Source organism: Bos indicus x Bos taurus, chromosome 3 (assembly GCF_003369695.1).
Source record: "Bos indicus x Bos taurus breed Angus x Brahman F1 hybrid chromosome 3, Bos_hybrid_MaternalHap_v2.0, whole genome shotgun sequence".
In the NCBI taxonomy this organism is placed as follows: domain Eukaryota; kingdom Metazoa; phylum Chordata; class Mammalia; order Artiodactyla; family Bovidae; genus Bos; species Bos indicus x Bos taurus.
The window spans coordinates 11,214,787-11,232,638 of record NC_040078.1 but is presented as its reverse complement, the minus strand read 5'-3'; the positions used below and the strand labels follow the sequence as shown (position 1 = coordinate 11,232,638).

Below are 17,852 nucleotides of genomic sequence, written 5' to 3'. Positions count from 1 at the left end.
AATAAAAAGATGCTAGACATTCAAAGATGTGGAAGGAATATAATCCATAAGCAGGAGATATATTATTAAATAGAAACAGATGCAGATTATTTCATTGGCAAAAATTACCAAATATTTAAGGGGAAAATAATATCAATTCTATACACTCATTCTTATGGACTGAAAGTTAATGTCCCCTCAAAATTTGTATGTTGCAACTTCAACCTACAGTGTGACTCTTTTTGGAGATAGGACCATTGTACAGAAAATTAAGGTTAAATGTGGCTGTGTTCTCTTTCTCCACCATGTGCACACACAAGAAGAGGGGCCTACCTACTACATGCCAGAGCAAATCCTCACGGGAACTGAATGGCTTGCACCTAATTAGATTCTGTACTTCAAAACTGTGAGAATATAAGCTGCTTACTGAAAGACACTTTTAATAAAATAAAAGGCAAGCCACCAAGTGCAAGAACATATTAGCAAAACAAATCTGACAAGTAATTGCAACAGTGTATAAGAAGAATTTTTAAAGCTTAGATCTTTCTGACCCAGGGATTGAACACTGCTCTCCTGGAAGGCAGGCAAATTCTTTACTGTCTTGAGTTCCCAGGGAAGTCCTAGTAATAAGATAAAAACTCTAATTAAAAACTGGATAAAATATTTGATTAGACACTCTGAGGGAGAGAGCAGATTAACCACAATGGCATGTCAGACTCTCTCACCCCACGTTTTGCAAAGAATGAGTATGTAACAGCTGAGATCTCTTGTAACACTGTGCATGCACATGATGAAGTACTCATTTGGTCACCAGCTACTTTGTGAGGAATGCCTGTATGAGCTTCACCACGAAAGCCCTGGCTGCTCCTGTATTTGGAGAAGGAAATGGGAACCCACTGCTGTATTGGGGCTACATTGGAGCAACACAATGGTTACATTATATGAGGTTATGCTTAGGCTCTGTTATGGTTATGTTGTGGCTGCCGCTATGGTCGCTGCATCAGCCAGAAGAGAGACTGTATTATGGCTGCTGTGCCAGCCAGGAGAGAGTGAATGTCTGCAGTTCCTATGGCTCCTTAAATCTCTTTCCAGCTTCTTAGTTTGTGCCTTGCCTACCCTGGTTCAGTGAACAGTACAAACAGTGTGAACAGCAAGACAATTGGCTTCACGAACAGGAAAAGCAATACACACTCCCACAAAGAAGTTTTATAAATTTCAAGAAAGTAAATGAAAAAATGCTCATCATTAGGGCAATGCAAGATAAAACCAATGAGATATCAAAAATCACATCAGAAGTTTAATATTTCTAACAATTGACAAGGTCATAAATCAACAGGAAGTCTCATAAATTGCTTATAGGAATGTAAAACATTTCAGCTACTTTGGAAAATTTGACAACTTTTTCACAAATTTAAGCAAAAACATCATACTACTCGGTAACAATGCCACGTGTGCGTGCATGACAAGTTGCTTCAATTGTGTCTGACTCTGTGTGACCCTATGGACTGTAGCCTGCCAAGCTCTTTTGTCCATGGGACTCTCCAGGCAAGAATACTGGAGTGGGTTGCAATTTCCTCTTCCAGGGGATCTTCCGACCTGGGATCGAACCTGCATCTCTTACATATTCTGTAATAGTGGGCAATTGCTTTCTTTCTTTCTTTTTTTTTTTTTTTTTGTGAGCTTATTTCTTTTTTTTTATTTTTATTTTTTACTTTCCATTTATTTATTTATTTATTTTTGTATGTAAACAAAGGTTTTTATTTTTTTATTTTATTTTTTAAATTTTATTTTATTTTTAAACTTTACATAATTGCATTAGTTTTGCCAAATATCAAAATAATCCACCACAGATATACACGTGTTCCCCATCCTGAACCCTCCTCCCTCCCTGTACCACTACCACCACCTGGGAAGCCCAATGATGCCAAACAACCCTCATATCCTGAAGAGAAATTAAAGTTTTATATTAATTTAAAAAAACCCTTATTTTAATCATAAACATTCTTAGAAGATTTATTAATAAAATCCCTAAACTAGAAATAGACTAAATGTCCATCAGTTTGTTGAATGGCCATATAGCAAATTGTGTTATATCCATACAATGAAATAGCACCCAGCAATTCCATAAAACTTATATATAATTATTAAATAACTATAATCTATAATTATGATAATCATTTCATATAACTGATATATATTATAATTATATACATATATAAAATATTTGATATACATATATATAATATTTGTATTATATATTATATATATATATATAAGATGCTTACTCCTTGGAAGGAAAGTTATGACCAACCTAGATAGCATATTCAAAAGCAGAGACATTACTTTGCCAACAAAGGTTCATCTAGTCAAGGCTATGGTTTATCCCGTGGTCATGTATGGATGTGAGAGTTGGACTGTGAAGAAGGCTGAGCACCAAAGAATTGGTGCTTTTGAACTGTGGTGTTGGAGAAGACTCTTGAGAGTCCCTTGGACTGCAAGGAGATCCAACCAGTCCATTTTGAAGGAGATCAGCCCTGGGATTTCTTTGGAAGGAATGATGCTAAAGCTGAAACTCCAGTACTTTGGCCACCTCATGCAAAGAGTTGACTCATTGGAAAAGACTCTGATGCTGGGAGGGATTGGGGGCAGGAGGAGAAGGGGACGACAGAGGATGAGATGGCTGTATGGCATCACTGACTCGATGGACTTGAGTCTGAGTGAACTCCGGGAGTTGGTGATGGACAGGGAGGCCTCACGTGCTGTGATTCATGGGGTCGCAAAGAGTCAGACATGACTGAGCGACTGATCTGATCTGATCTGATAATTACATAGAAGAATCATAAAGGCAATATGATAAGTGAAAATAGCCTGACTCAGAAGAGTACCTATTATATGATTTCATTTAAAGGAATTCCTAGAAAAGGCAAAGCTAAAGTGATAAAAACCATGTCAGCTGCCAGTAGCTAGGTCTAGGATATGGATAAGAAACTTAATTTAAAAGGACACAAGGAAACTTTTCAAGATGGTGTAAATGTTCTATATGGTGACTGTTGTTGTTTCACAATTATATACTTTTATAAAATTCATTGAACAACACACTTGAAAAAGGTGAAATTTATTAATGGAATCATACTTTACACAAGTGAATTTGAAAAAAACTAATCGTAATAGAAGAAATGAAAAGTAATTGGCCATAAAATCTATGCTTAAGGACATACAGAAAAGCTGTGCTTTTAATGTTTAACACAATAATATTTCTAAATTTTCACTTGGGCTTTCACAATGCCACTCATTGGTTTTGAACATTTTTAAAAAATATAAATGAGTCAGTTAAGATGAAATGGTAACTTAGATGAATACATGCCAATGTTTTCTGTGGAAAAATAGGGCTGAGAGAAAATGAGGAGGGTATGAGACAAAGGGACATAGAGAAAGACAGAGAAAAGAGGCAAGAAATCTACAAATCTATAAAAGGAAAGAGGGACTAAAAAGAGTGGATTTATAAGGGAAGAAAACAAAGATAGGTGAAAATGACAATGTAGAATAGACACAATCAGAATGGGATGAAGGAGGAACTGGAAGGCTCATAAATTAAAAATGTATTCACAATTCCCATCTTCATCTCCTGATTTCAAACATGTATATATTCAATTATACTTTCAACAAATATCTATGAAGCACCTACTATGTGTTGGATACAGCTGAATGTACAGATGATACATTAATAAATTAAACAAAAATCTCTCCTTTTAATTAATATTTTAGTGGGAGAGAAAAATCTATTTTCATAATTTTGGGAAAGTATTTAAAACTTCTCTACTGACCTAGAAGGAGAGGCTATTTCTTGGGGCTATCCCTCGAGCCATGTATGTGCATGTGCACACACACACACACACACACACACACACAAAGGAGATCAGTGTTAAGGTACTAAAGGTTGATAAATAACCAAAGGCAGGAATGTGGGAAGAACTATGTGGGAATCATCTGCTGATTCATGCATGAAGGGATTCTACACATTAATTAATCACAGCCCCATCTTCCCTGGGTTCACTGCCTTTGCAAAGTATGGCCTTCCTGAGGGCTGCCTTAACTTCACAGTTTCTCAGGCAGTAAATGATAGGGTTGAGGAGTGGGACAATGACAGTGTAGAGCACAGACACCATTTTGTTGGAATTATAGGCATACATAAGCTTAGGGCGGGCATAAGTGAAAAGGGTGGTGGAATAGAAGAGAATTACAACTGCTAGGTGAGAAGCACAGGTGGAAAATGCCTTGTGGCGTCCCTGAGAAGAAGGGATCCTGAGAACGGTGGTGAGAATGGTGGCGTAAGACGCCACTACTACACAAAGGGGAACAGCAATGACCATGAGGGCCAAGAAGAAATCCACTAGTTCAGCTTGTGAGGAGTCCTCACAGGAAATATTGAGGAGTGGGGAAATATCACAAAAGTAGTGATGGATACGAGGTGTGCCACAGTAGTAAAGTCGGGCTATGAAAACTATTTTAATCATGGCAGTCATGAGTCCACAGAACCAGCATCCTGCAACCAGTGTACCACAAAGCTGGTTGGTCATGATGAGTGGGTACCGTAGTGGGTTACAAATGGCTACATAGCGGTCAAAGGCCATTGCAGCAAGGAGGATGTACTCAGTGCAGACAAAGGTCACAAAGAAGTAAAGCTGAGTCATGCAACCATTGAAGGAAATTGTCTTGTCATGACTGAGGAAGTCTATCTGCATCTTGGGGCTGATGACTGTGACATACCACATCTCCAGGAAAGAGAGGTTGCTCAGAAAGAAGTACACGGGCTTGTGCAACTTTCCATCACTATAAATGACGAGGATGATTAAAAAGTTCTCTACAAGTGTCAGAAGGTAAATTGCCAGGAAAACAAAGAAGAGGAGTAGCTGGAAGGCTGACCGTGTTGGAAATCCCAGAAGAACAAAATGTGTTGTCACTGTATGGTTATCTACTTCCAGAACCTTGGTAATCATAACTGACTGTGAACATAGACAAAATCAGTTCCTTCCATGTCCCAAGCACCAACCTACAGTTTTTGACTGTAGAGCCCGCTGCCTGGAAACTCATCACAGTAGAAGCTCTCTGGCCTTTATATCTTTACTTTCTTCCAAATTATGATTAGAGAACCAAAACTTTTCAGCCAAAATGTACTTTCATGAGTTCATGCTTTATTATTTTTTTTTCAAATTAATCTGAGAATGCATCCAACGTCACACAGAAGTGGAGTCTGAACCTCCTAACTCTCAGCTTTATCCTTTCCCAATACATCACTTAGATGTATTGGGAGGATGTTAGACATAGGAGAGTGGCCTTTATACCAACCTTTAAGCAACACATTTTCATCTACTGAATATGGAAAGAAGGTGGAGGGCTCATTTGCTCATTTTCCATATATAATTGTGTAAGTTGTTATCTGTAAAACAGATAGATGCCTCCTATTTCTTGACCTATTTAACTGTGCTGTAAAGCTTGAGTGAAATGATATTTGATCAAATACACAGGATTCATAGCCAATTCAATGTGAATATGCACTGGCTTCTCAGAGAACAAAATTGAATTGATAGTTTAAAAGGTAATGTGGAGAAAAAAACACTCCTACACTACTGGTGGGAATATAAACTGATATAGCCATTATGGAGAACATTAAGGAGATTCCTTAAAAAAACTAGAAATAAATCTACCATATGACCCGGCAACCCCACTACTCTGCATATACCCTGAGAAATCCACAATTCTAAAAGACACATGTACCTCAGTGTTCCCTGCATCACTATTTACAGTATCCAGGACATGAAAACAACATAAATGTCCATCTACAGATGAATGAATAAAGAAGATGTGGTACATGCATACAATGGAATATTACTCAACCATAAAGAAGAATGAATTTGAGTCAATGGTAGTGAGGTAGATGAACCTAGAATCTGTTATACAGAGTGAAGTCAGAAAGAGAAAAACAAATGTCACATATTAATACATGTACATGGAATCTAGAAAAAATGGTACTGATAAACCTACTTTCAAGGAAGGAATGGAGATACAGATGTAGAGAATAGATTTGAGGACCCATTGGGGAAAGGAGAGGGTGGGATGAATGAAAAAAGTAGCATTGATTACTATTTGCAAAGAGTCGGACGCGACTGAGCGACTGAGCGACTGATCTGATCTGATCTGATGAGTTAAATAGATAGCTGGCAAGATGTTGCCATATAACACAGGGAACCCAGTCTGGCACTCTGTGATGACGTAGAGGAGTGGGATGGGGGAGGGGAGAGAGGTTCAGGAGAAAGGGGCTATATGTATAATTATGGTGATTCATATTGTACAGCAGAAGCCTGTACAACAGAACATTTACAACTGAACATTGTAAAGCAATTTTCCTTCAATTAAAAAACAAATTTTAAAAGAGGTAAAAGAGGTAATATTTCCCTTGATACAATTCATTGTATAGGGTGATATCTTAGAAGTATGAAAAAAGTAGATTTAAATCCCACTTTGTCCCCACTCTAGTTAGGAGAAGATATTACATAACTTTTAGAATATTATTTCTTTTATTTCTAAGGTGTTACATTACATTTTGTGAACATCTAATGAGTTCTAGAGTTTAAATTAAGTTCCTATAGATGTTTGCTGTTATCATTTTAGGATTCACCACTAACCTCCCCAAAACCCTTCTAAAAAACCAACAAAGATCTTAATGGTAGCTGCTGCTAAGTCGTCTCAGTCGTGTCCGACTCTGTGAGACCCCATAGAGGGCAGCACACTAGGCTCCTCTGTCCCTGGGATTCTCCAGGCAAGAATACTGGAGTGGGTTGCCATTTCCTTCTCTAATGCATAAAAGTGAAAAGTGAAAGTGAAGTCACTCAGTCATGCCCGACTCGTAGTGACCCCATGGACTGGAGCCTACAAGGCTCCTCCATCCATGGGATTTTCCAAGCAAGAGTACTGGAGTGGGGTGCCATTGCCTTCTCCACTTAATGGTAGAGACCACTGTTAATAATAAAGATGGAGGAGACTGTAAGACCTTTTCAAAGGCATTAAAGAACTCATAACTTGTTTGAAAGCAATATCCAAAAAATGAAGTAATGAGCTGCCTTTTACCATTAGTGACCCTTCTGCATTCCTGACCAGTCATTCAGCAAAACCTATGGCCTTCTTGACTGAGTTGAGAGCCATTCTAAAAACTGATAGAGACTGGATGCCTTACCTTTTCCAATCTTTCTCTGTGTCTTACTGCTTGATTCTTCTTTTCTGTTCTTATCCAGAGCCAGTCACTCTTATTCTCTGTGTATCTCAACAATCTTGCTTTTGTTTACATAAAGATGGGGGACAGTAGAGAAGATTATTTATTTATTTTCCTGAGGAAACAATCATGGAGTAAAAGAGATAGAAAGCTACTGCCCACCCCATTCATTTCCCTCGTCCTACTTAGATCTCAGCTTTAGGATCCCGAAGAAAGGCAGAAGAGTCAACTCAATTATCCATGTTTGGAGAGGAAAATGGGCTTCCCAGGTAGTGCTGCTGGTAAAGAAGCTACCTGCCAATGAAGATGTAAGAGACACAGGTTTGATTCCTGGGTCTGGAAGATCCCTGGAAAAGGGCATGGCAATCCACCCCCGTATTCTTGTCTGGAGAATCCCATGAACTGTAGAAGCCTGGTGGGCTACAGTCCATACTGCCTCAAAGAGTCGGACACTACTGAAGTCACTTGGCACACATGCAAAAGAGGAAAATAGACGCTGTTAACCAAAAAGGTGAGCAATTTATAATAGTGCAAATTCAACAATTTTGTCTTCTGTTGGAATATGGACACACACACATGCACACACACGCACACACTTAACACAAAACTTGGCCTTGCTCACTAGTCTAGGATTCACTAGGTAGTTGGACAGTGGAGATTATAAATAAGGCAAGATCTATGAATTCTCCCTCGTTGTAAGTTATTTTTTCTTCAGAGCATTAAACTGTACCTTTGAGACGCTAATACACTGCCAGATGTGCCAAAAGCACAGCTTTAAGTTGTACCTCTGAAAACAGTTTTAAAGAAAACTTGTCTGAGAAATAAAACTTTAGAGTGTGGAGAATCAAATTGTCAGGATAAGAGCCAAGAGCTAGGTGAAGATTCCAGCATCTTGGAACTCAAACACATTTGGTAACAGTAGATCTGTTCCTTGGAGCCCACCCTCCACTATCCATGTGGACTTAGCTCATAGAATTATAACAGTTTAAAACCAATTGAATTTTAGTTCAACTTCTTGTTTTGTTCATGTAGTAGAAGTGAATCTCAGAGTGCTTAAATGATTTTGTGAATGTCAAGCAACTATAAAATGGCAAAGTAGCAATTTATTGATAAAATTTCAGCCTTGGCAAAATGGTTATCTAACAAACTCTGTTCAGTTTAATTTCTTCTATGGACCAATAATCTAAGCATAAGTGAGGCACTTCATCTTACATCTTAGCTTGCTTTGAACAGAACTCTAAAAGTTAATGTAAATCTTACAATCATAATGTTTTTTCAAAAAACTGTGTTTCACAAGAACAGAGTTCGAAGCACAGGATCATATTGCTGCAGGGAACCTCATAGATCAAATGATTTTGTTGTTGTTTAGTCACTAAATCGTGTCTGACTCTTTTGTGACCCCATGGACTGTAGCGCACCAAGCTCCTCTGTCCATGGGACTTCCTAGGCAAGAATACTGAAGTGGGTTGCCGTTTCCTTCTCCAGGGGATCTTCCTGACCCAGGGATTAACCCAGCGTCTTTTGCATTGGCAGGTGGATTCTTTACCACTGAGTCACCACGGAAGCCCTAAATGATTTTAGTCCTTGCTAATTTTGTAAGTATTAACCTAACTTTTGCCTGATCCTCTCTAGGAGCAGAAAATAGTGTCTAAAATACAGCCACACTTTAAAAAAAGAAACCACCGATTGGGAGATATAGGGCCTTCTCCAAGGGAACATAGTGGTGCCACATCCATGGATTCTGCTTCTGCTTTCTGAAGCTTCAAAGAATAAGTCTCATTTCTTTCTGCAAGGATAGCTTTCATGCTCTGAAAACAGCTATCAGCTCTGTTAACCTCAATCCCCACCCCAAACCCACTAATGTCTCATGTTCCCTTGTTTTTCTTTTTCTAGACTAAACCATTCAAAAAAAATTTTTTTTTGTTTCATCTGGTTGCTATTCCCTCTGAAGTTTGTGATCATCCTTCCTGAATAACTCCAGTTAAACTGGGACATTCAATGAGGAGAAATGTCAGAAAACTATGAACAATAGCACAATATTTAAGGCTTAACTTCATTCTGAAAACAGTCATTAGGAACAGCTTTATCTCATTAAGCCTGCCAGCAAAGAAGATCAGGAGGCTCTGATTTCTAAAGGAGGATGTAAATAAGTCTTCCTAAAAGGTAATAGGTTATCAGTGCAGTGGTCATGCTGGGATGGGAAGGAAATTGCTGTTGTCTGGGGAGAAATAGATGCCTAAGACTAGAAGTGAGGGGCAAGGGAGAAAGCTTGTACAGTCAAAGCACTCCCAGAAGTAGAGGCATTTGAAGTTGTCATGCCAGCTCTGTGGAGATGGATCTGACCAAACAGGATGCCCCAAATCTCCAGACTGGGACACAGGTAGAGAGATGTGGCAGGATAATCATTTGTGTTCAACCTAACAATTATTGCAGGGAGATGAGAAAAAGATATAGGTTGGGCAGAGGCCAACATACTAGTCTTGGACCCTCAGTGACAAGACATTTTCTAAAAGAGAGAAACACAATTTTACTCCTTCAAATCAGTTTTAAAAGGATGTAATTCTAGTCCATCTCCCTTTTCCCAGAATCTCTTAGGAACAAATATGCTTCAGGTCTATGTGCATCGCAATTCCCAAGTTTGTAGCAGGGCAAGATAATTATCTATGATTCAGTGACCCTTCTGCACCTCTCAATCTCTGAGTTGATTTTGAAAACTTCAATGGAAAAAATCTGGGTGTCATATCCCTGACCCCATACACCCTTTATAACTTTTCAAAACCATGGCTTCTATTTTGAACTAATTTTTATTCCCATCTAGTGAGATTTAGAATAATGATTGAATTTCTGTATGTCTCATTTGAACATGATAATCTTTGTAGTTTATCTCAAGATCCCAATTTGAGAATAAATGTGACCATATGATGAATTTTGTGAACAGTCAACACGATGGAAATGGAAATTTACCTTCTTCCTGTTATGGTACTACGAAGAGAAGTGAAATCTTCTTTATCTTCTAAGGATTTAAGTTATCAAAACTGCAAACACTGTCACACTCACCAGCCCCTGTCGTATTTAACATAAAAACACACATACATATTTACATACCTCTATTCCAACTACTGCTCCTCATATACATATATTTATCTGTGTACTCTTATACATGACAGTTTTCTCTCTTTCTGTCTCAAATCAGAATATACCTGGACCCTGAACTTTGCAAGGCATAGTTTGGGGCTAATGCATTAAACTGAAATGTCTTCAGGAGGGCAATTTTTAGAGAATCAGGCATTTTGCATCTACAGTGTGTTCTTCAGTAGTAGACGTGATAATCTATATTACACAATATCCCTGAATTGCTAACATTTTTCATACATCATAATACACATAGGTGCTAAAGAAATCTTTGTTGATTTGAAATTCATATAGGAACATAGTTTATGCCCCAACTATACACTGTTGCTATACTACTAATTATAGACTCAAAGATGGCAAACTTTTTAAAAAATCAATCAGCTGAATGCTCCAAAGAATCAATGATTTAAATAAAAATGATTTTCATATACCCTCTGCTTCCCTTCATAATAATGAATAATTAAAAGCTGGCCAAATTTTCCTTTTGGAATTATCTGAGTTTTTTTTCAACTCACTATTTTATCAGTGATGAAACTTATGACTTTTCCAAGCCTCATTCAGGAATGGTCAGCTTGCATGGAGAAAAGAGAAATCATGTAGACCAGGAGGAGGAAGGTACCATCCCTGAGCCTAGAGAGTTGCTGGCAAATCTGGTGTGTCTCTGCTCAGCATGAAGAAGGGGCAGAATAGATCTATTTGTGCTTTTACCTGTTTCTAAGCTACTGAAAAAAAGAACTCCCTTCCACACACAGAGGGCTTCCCAACAGGCACAGACCTCAGGAAAGTATTTGGCTTTTCTAGGGCTCAAGGGGATACTTGGGGAATGTTAAGGGAAGAGCTGGCAAGTTAAGTGGAGTCTGGAGGAACAAGAGAGACCTTTGAGTGGCTTAAAGCACACTGCCCTTCTTTTTAACAGACTCTGGGGAAGAGAAATGTGGGCAAAGTGTGTGTGTGTGTGTGTGTGTGTGTGTGTCCTCCTCTATTTCTGGGGAATGGTCTGACAAATAATAAGATTCTTCTGGGGATGATAGTGCTTATAACCCAAATCATTCAACATAACATAAGATTGATATTCATCCATTCTTATGTGGAGATCCAAGTATATGAACAAACACACACATAAAAATTCCAAATACACGAAGATACTGTGTACACAAATATCAACTCCATACAATGACATGATTCTCATGCATTAGTAACTTAGTAGATATAACAAAAAGTATTATATTTGTATAAAGTCTGTATTTTCTAAATGGAATAAGGATACCTGTATGTTTACTCTTACTATCTGTAAATAGTACACATTCAGAAGCTATAATGTAAGGGTATTCAGAGAACATAGAAACTAATAAGATTATATAGAAAGTACACTGGGATAGAAATTAGAAAATTACCTCTTTAGATGTACAGAATTGAATATGCTGTACATGGGTTACAATACCTGCACACCAGAGATGATTGGTTAGTCAGAGAACTACAGACCCAAGAGTAGGGCAGAAAGTTAATAGTATCTGTGGGGATTTGATATACCTTACTATGAAGAACGTTGACTAGTGAAGGAACCCATGATTTTCTGGAGTTAGGATAGATGAGGAGCAGTCAAGATAAAACAACCTTCCCAAATACATAATTAGGATATTTATTAAAGTGACAAAATTCCTTTAAGAAAGAGAAAAATCTTCAGATTACAATGATCCTTGTTCTTATTTGGTATTTATTTATTTAGTAAATATTTATTGAGGATCTTTGTGTTTTAAGAACTATTCTGGTTATGTGGATCAGCAGTCTTTCAAATAGTTTACTGCAATAGTTTTACTCAGCACTTGGCATTTAATGATCTTAGAATTATTGTGATCATTATATGAATTAATATATGTAAGGAGTTTCAAACAGCACCTGCCATGTAATAAGTAACATAAATTCATGATCTTGCTTGTATTTGTATCATTCTTAGCAAATTGATAGTATTCAAAATGTTAAGTAATACAAGTTCCAATATCCTTTGTAATATGCCTTCATGGGAACATAAGAAATTTGGGTATTTTTGGAATTTCTTAAATATTTGAATGAAATAATGAAGCTGTTTCTAATTAAGTGACTCATGAATTAACTGGCTTCTTCAAGGGTTGTCTCATCTTTCTAGTCTTCATTTTAAGCTAGTGGTAGAATTCACTGTATATTACTTCTTAAAAAAAAACTTCTATTCATTTAATTGACAAAATTTAGTGAAAGGTAGACTGAGTTTTTAAAAAATAAATTAAAAATCTATTTTAAAAATCCCTGGATTTTAAAGAGTTCTCAAAGGTAGAGACATTGTCCAGTTCCTAATACATGTTTGATGCTTAGTAAGCACCTAAAACTCTGTTGAGTTTGGGAAGAGTGATATGTCCATTTTATTTATATGCCATAATAAATGTACAACATCAATACAGAGGAAAATGAGAAAACAGCAAAGGACCTGGTTGACTATATACTATTATGGCAAGATTTATTGATAAAAGTATAATTACTTTTTTTTAATTATCTGAGAATTTAAAAAAACAAAACAAAAAGAAAAAACTTTGTAGCTACTATTGTGAATTTAGAACTGATTAAAAAAGAAAAATATGTATTTTTTCATTATAATTATTTATAGTCATTCCTTGGGGCTTGTGCTTCCCAAGTGGCACAGTGGTAAAGAATCTTCCTGCCAAAGCAGGAGAGGCAAGAGATTTAGGTTCGACCCCTGTGTCAGGAAGATCCCCTGGAAGAGGAAATGGCAACTCACTCCAGCATTCTTGCCTGGGAAATTCCACGTCCGGCAGCTATAGTCCATGGGGTCCCAAAGAGTTGGACACAACTGAGCAGCTAACACTACTCCTTGGTGCAAAAAAAAAAAAAAAAAAAAATTTGTAGTTAGAGCTTTGAATACTCAAAGTAAAAATGGAATTTTCAGTTTGCTCTTTATTGTCTCCTGTTCTAGAAAAGAAAAAAAAATAGTGATACTGAAAAAAAATTGATAGAAATTATACCTTGAATTGAATGAGAAAAAGGACAGAGCTTATATACTATAATGTGTCTGACTCTGGAGAAATATTCAAGATAAACATGTATTCAGCTTTAGTAAGAAAAAATAGAGTAATTTTTAAATGAATAAGTTAAAGTTTACTGGGGGAATATTTTTCCTCATATTTTATAATAGTTTCTGAAAATTATACATTTTCTATTTCCTCTTTTAAGTTATAATTTTTTGAGGCAGATAATCAGATTTTGTGCTTCTATGGAGACCCACTCCAGTACTCTTGCCTGGAAAATTCCATGGACTGAGGAGCCTGGTAGGCTACAGTCCATGGGGTCACAAAGAGTCGAACACGACTGAGTGACTTCACTTTCCTTCTTTTCTATGCAGCCTTTTATGAATAATAATCACACAATTTATGCTTTCTTTTTAAATATAGGAACAGTTTTAGTCAAATGTGATGAACAGATCTGCCATTTTAAAGGAGATTGATGATTTTATTTTTAAAAAAATCATAATTAACTTGACTGCTACTTCTTTGTTTCCTTTCTATTATCCCTCTCTGGTAAAAACTTGGCTATACTGAGTACACATTTATAACCTAAACAAAACAAAATAAAGTGTGCTGTGCTCATTTGCTTCAATCATGTCTGACTCTTTGCGATCCCATGGACTGTAGCCCACCAGTCTCCTCTGTCCATGGGATTTTCCTGGCAACAATACTGGAGTGGGTTGCCATTTCCTACTCTAGGGAATCTTCCCAACTCAGGGATGGAATGCATGTCTCCTGTGTCTCCTGCATTGCAGGCAGATTCTTAAGTGTAGCAAAATAAAATAAAACTGACTTCTAGGAATGACAAAATAAGAAATTGCGTGAGAAGTGTAATGGTCTTTCTCTAGAAACTTAGAAAAATATATTTCATTTGAAAAAAAAATTAAAAACCTAAAACTAAAAATTATTTGAAAAACTTCTAGAAGAATGCAATACAAAGTTACATAAATATATCAAGTATTAACGTATTAGGCTGAAAGTTTTAAAAAAGAACAAATCTCAATAACTTCCACAAATGGCAGTTAATTTTTATCATTTAATTTTTTTTATCTTTAAAAAAAGTATTTATTTTTAATTGAAGGATAATTGCTTTATAGTATTATGTTAAAAATGGATATAGGTATTTGACTGAGAAGCTAGCACACACACATAGTAATTTAGAGAAAAGTCTTCCCTCATGGTTCATATGGTAAAGAATCTGCCTGCAATGCAGGAACCTGGATTTGATCTGTGGCTTGGGAAGTTTCCCTTGAGAAGAGAATGGCAACCCACTCCAGTATTCTTGCCTGGAGAATTCCATGGACATAGTAGCCTGGAGGGCTACAGTCCATGGAATTGCAAAGAGTTGGACATGACTAAGCGACTAACACACACATATAAGTATTTGCTGATGTAGGTTCAAATTCTCAATTGTACTAACAAAGACTCATGATTTTCATGTATTTCTGTATCTTCAGACTCCATATATTGAGCTTTCTTCTTTATGTTTATTACCTTAGAAAGAGCTGGTGGACCTCCAGGCATTATATTCAAGTTCAACATAAAGAAAGAGGAAGCCCCAGTGCCAGCTACATTTCTTTTAAAATGAAAGCCTCCAAGGCAGAATTCCACCTACATTTTATTTGATATTGGGGTATATGATCACTCCTAACTGCCAGAAGAGAAATAAATCTAATACCTGGCAAAGAGACATGGATTCATTGTTTGAGTTCAGCATGTTTTCAGCTGAAAAAAATCAAGTTGAAAAATAAACTATCTACACTAATTATTGCACTGTAGGAATCTCACTCTGTAGGAAAAAAAAAAAAACAGGAGGGTCATCTTCCCATCAAGAAAGAATGTGACATGACAAGAGTCATACAAAGAGGATATTATCAGTTGACATTCTCTAGCTCTTCCCTTTTAATATGCAGACAAATATGTATGAGTATCTAGACAAAATCGAAGACCAAAATAATTGAGGAGGAAAATGTTCTATGTGTAATATCCTAACAAAGAGTTGTCGTGTGTTCTGATCATTTGAAAAGGAGCATGAACTTCAACCTAATGACAGGTGTGACTCAACCTAATGACAGCTTGGCATAATTTTAAATTAGATAATTGGAAATGCTAAACTTATTACCATCTACACACAATTACCCAAGGATGTTTGCAGCTTTGCTTTCCACTTATGTCCTAGAGAAAAAAGTCAATCTGCCAATCTCCATTTGAATGAGTGAATGTGAGGCATGGTTAGTATTTAGAACAGGCACATCTGTTAGAAAGCATATAATCAAATTGTTAATGAAAATAAACATGAGGGCTTAGCATTTATTTTTCCAATTTTTATTTTTGAGAAATAATTGTCATATATCAGGGGCTTAACATTAACTGAGTGCTCACTGTGAGCTATTCATAAACCAGACCTTCTTAGGCTTTACCAATCAAACTTACACACTACAAAAGGTCACACTTGGCAACAATTTTATTGGAGAACTATAGGATAAAAACACAGCATGGCAGCATGACAGACTGAGGGATTTCTCTTATGTGGAAGGAGTGCTGAAAGCAGACAAGGGGCTAATCTGGATGCAAAGTCATACCACAGGTGTGAGGACATGCAATTCACACAAAGGGGTGTTTAAGCCAGCTTGACTTCGACTCCTCAAGGTGCACAAGAGCAATTATCTCTTATAACAGTTTCCTGGGCAGCCAGAGTTTCCTGCAAAAGGCATGCCAAGTTATAAAAATTGTTGCTATTCAGCCACTCAGTCGTGTCCAACTCTTTGCAACCCCATGGACTGCAGCACACCAGGCTTCCCTGTATTTCACCATCTCCCAGAACTTGTTCAAACTCATGTTCATTGAGTCAGTGATGCCATCCAATCATGTTATCTTTTGTCATCCCTTTCTCCTCCTGTCTTCAGTCTTTCTCAGCATTATGAACCTATGACCACTGGATATTTATAATACTTTCATATTCTCCCAGTCTAGAAGACTTTTACTAATCAAGATATTGTATCATGTTTCTTAGCAATATTTAGTAAGCTTCCAACAGACTGGAACTATAAAGTAAACCCAAAGTGAATCATTTCACAATATATATAGCCAATATAGTGCTAGCTGCTCAGTCATGTCCAACTCTTTGTGACCCCATGGCTTGTCCATGGAGTTTTCCAGCCAAAAATACTGGAGTGAGTATCCATTCCCTTCTCCAGTGGATCTTCCTGATATAGGGATAGAACCCTCATCTCCTGCATTGCAGGCAGATTCTTTACTATCTGAGCCACCAGGGAAACCCTTCACAATATGTATATGTATATCAAATCATCACACTGCACTCTTTAAATATCTTATAATTTTACTTTTTTTTTCAATTCTATTATCAATAAATCTGGATAAGAAAGAAAATAATCCAAGGTAAAATTTATCTACAAAGAGAAAAGATTTTATAATCCTACTGTCACATACAATTAATTTAATATTCACAACATGCATATGAGGTAGATGGGTAACTTGCATTATGAGGGACGTGTTAAGGGTAAAACCAGAATTATACCAAATTTCTTGTCTCTAGGGGTGGAATCCTTAACCATAAAATTATGCTTTCCAGAACTGTATGAAACAAAAAGATAATGTACTGAATGTGAGGTAAATTAAGCCAATTTCAAGGATGTTTTTTAATTCTTATGTATTTTTTAAAATTTTTGATTTGGTCCAGCTTATCTATTGTTTAATTGCTTATTCTTTTGGTGTCATATGTAAAAATCCATTGTCTATGCCCAAAGTCAAAGATTTGCTTCTATTTTTTTTTTTTAACTATGCCATATTTCCCAACAAGGGAACCCCCCCACAACCCCTGCACTGGCAGCCCAGGGTCTTAAATACTGGACTACAGGGGAAGTCCCTCAAGGATGTTTCTTTAAAAGGCTATTCAGAAACTTAATGACAGTAAAGCAGCTTATACTTTTAAATGTCAGATTTATTATTTTGGAGTTATGTTATTTTAGATGTTAGAAAACCTAAACTAATTATTGATCAAACAGTTTTTTTTTTTTTAATGGACAATTATCTTATTTCCCAAAGCCCAGTTCAGAATAAGCAAATGTCCACTGAGAGACAATTTCTGTTTATGAGTATCTATTCAATAGCATTTTTTGTTCTTTTACATATCCCACTCACAGAAACATTGACTTCAGTTCTAATGTGCAGAAATTAGCTTGGAACTGGAATTACTTTCTAAGTAATGCAAGCTAGTTTCCAAAAGTAAAGAGAACTTAGAAGACTGTCTATCATTCTGATTTTGAACTTGAAGCATACCACTCATTGCAGAGATGTCTCTTGTTCCCCACTCTTGCCTCTTTATTAAGACATTTTCTGTTCCTGTAGTCATTTGCCCCCAGTGGCAAAATGTAAAATATTTGGCAGCTGGTATAACTCAGGCA

At 36.7% G+C, this 17,852-nt stretch overlaps 1 protein-coding gene across 1 annotated transcript; it reads right to left on the bottom strand.

Moving 5' to 3' along the window:
* Nucleotides 1-3,998: 3,998 nt before the first annotated feature.
* On the bottom strand, nt 3,999-4,976 carry LOC113890414 (olfactory receptor 6Y1). Its single transcript, XM_027538302.1, has one exon. The coding sequence runs from the start codon at nt 4,974-4,976 to the stop codon at nt 3,999-4,001; it is 978 nt and encodes a 325-aa protein (XP_027394103.1).
* Between the last annotated feature and the right edge of the window lie 12,876 nt (nt 4,977-17,852).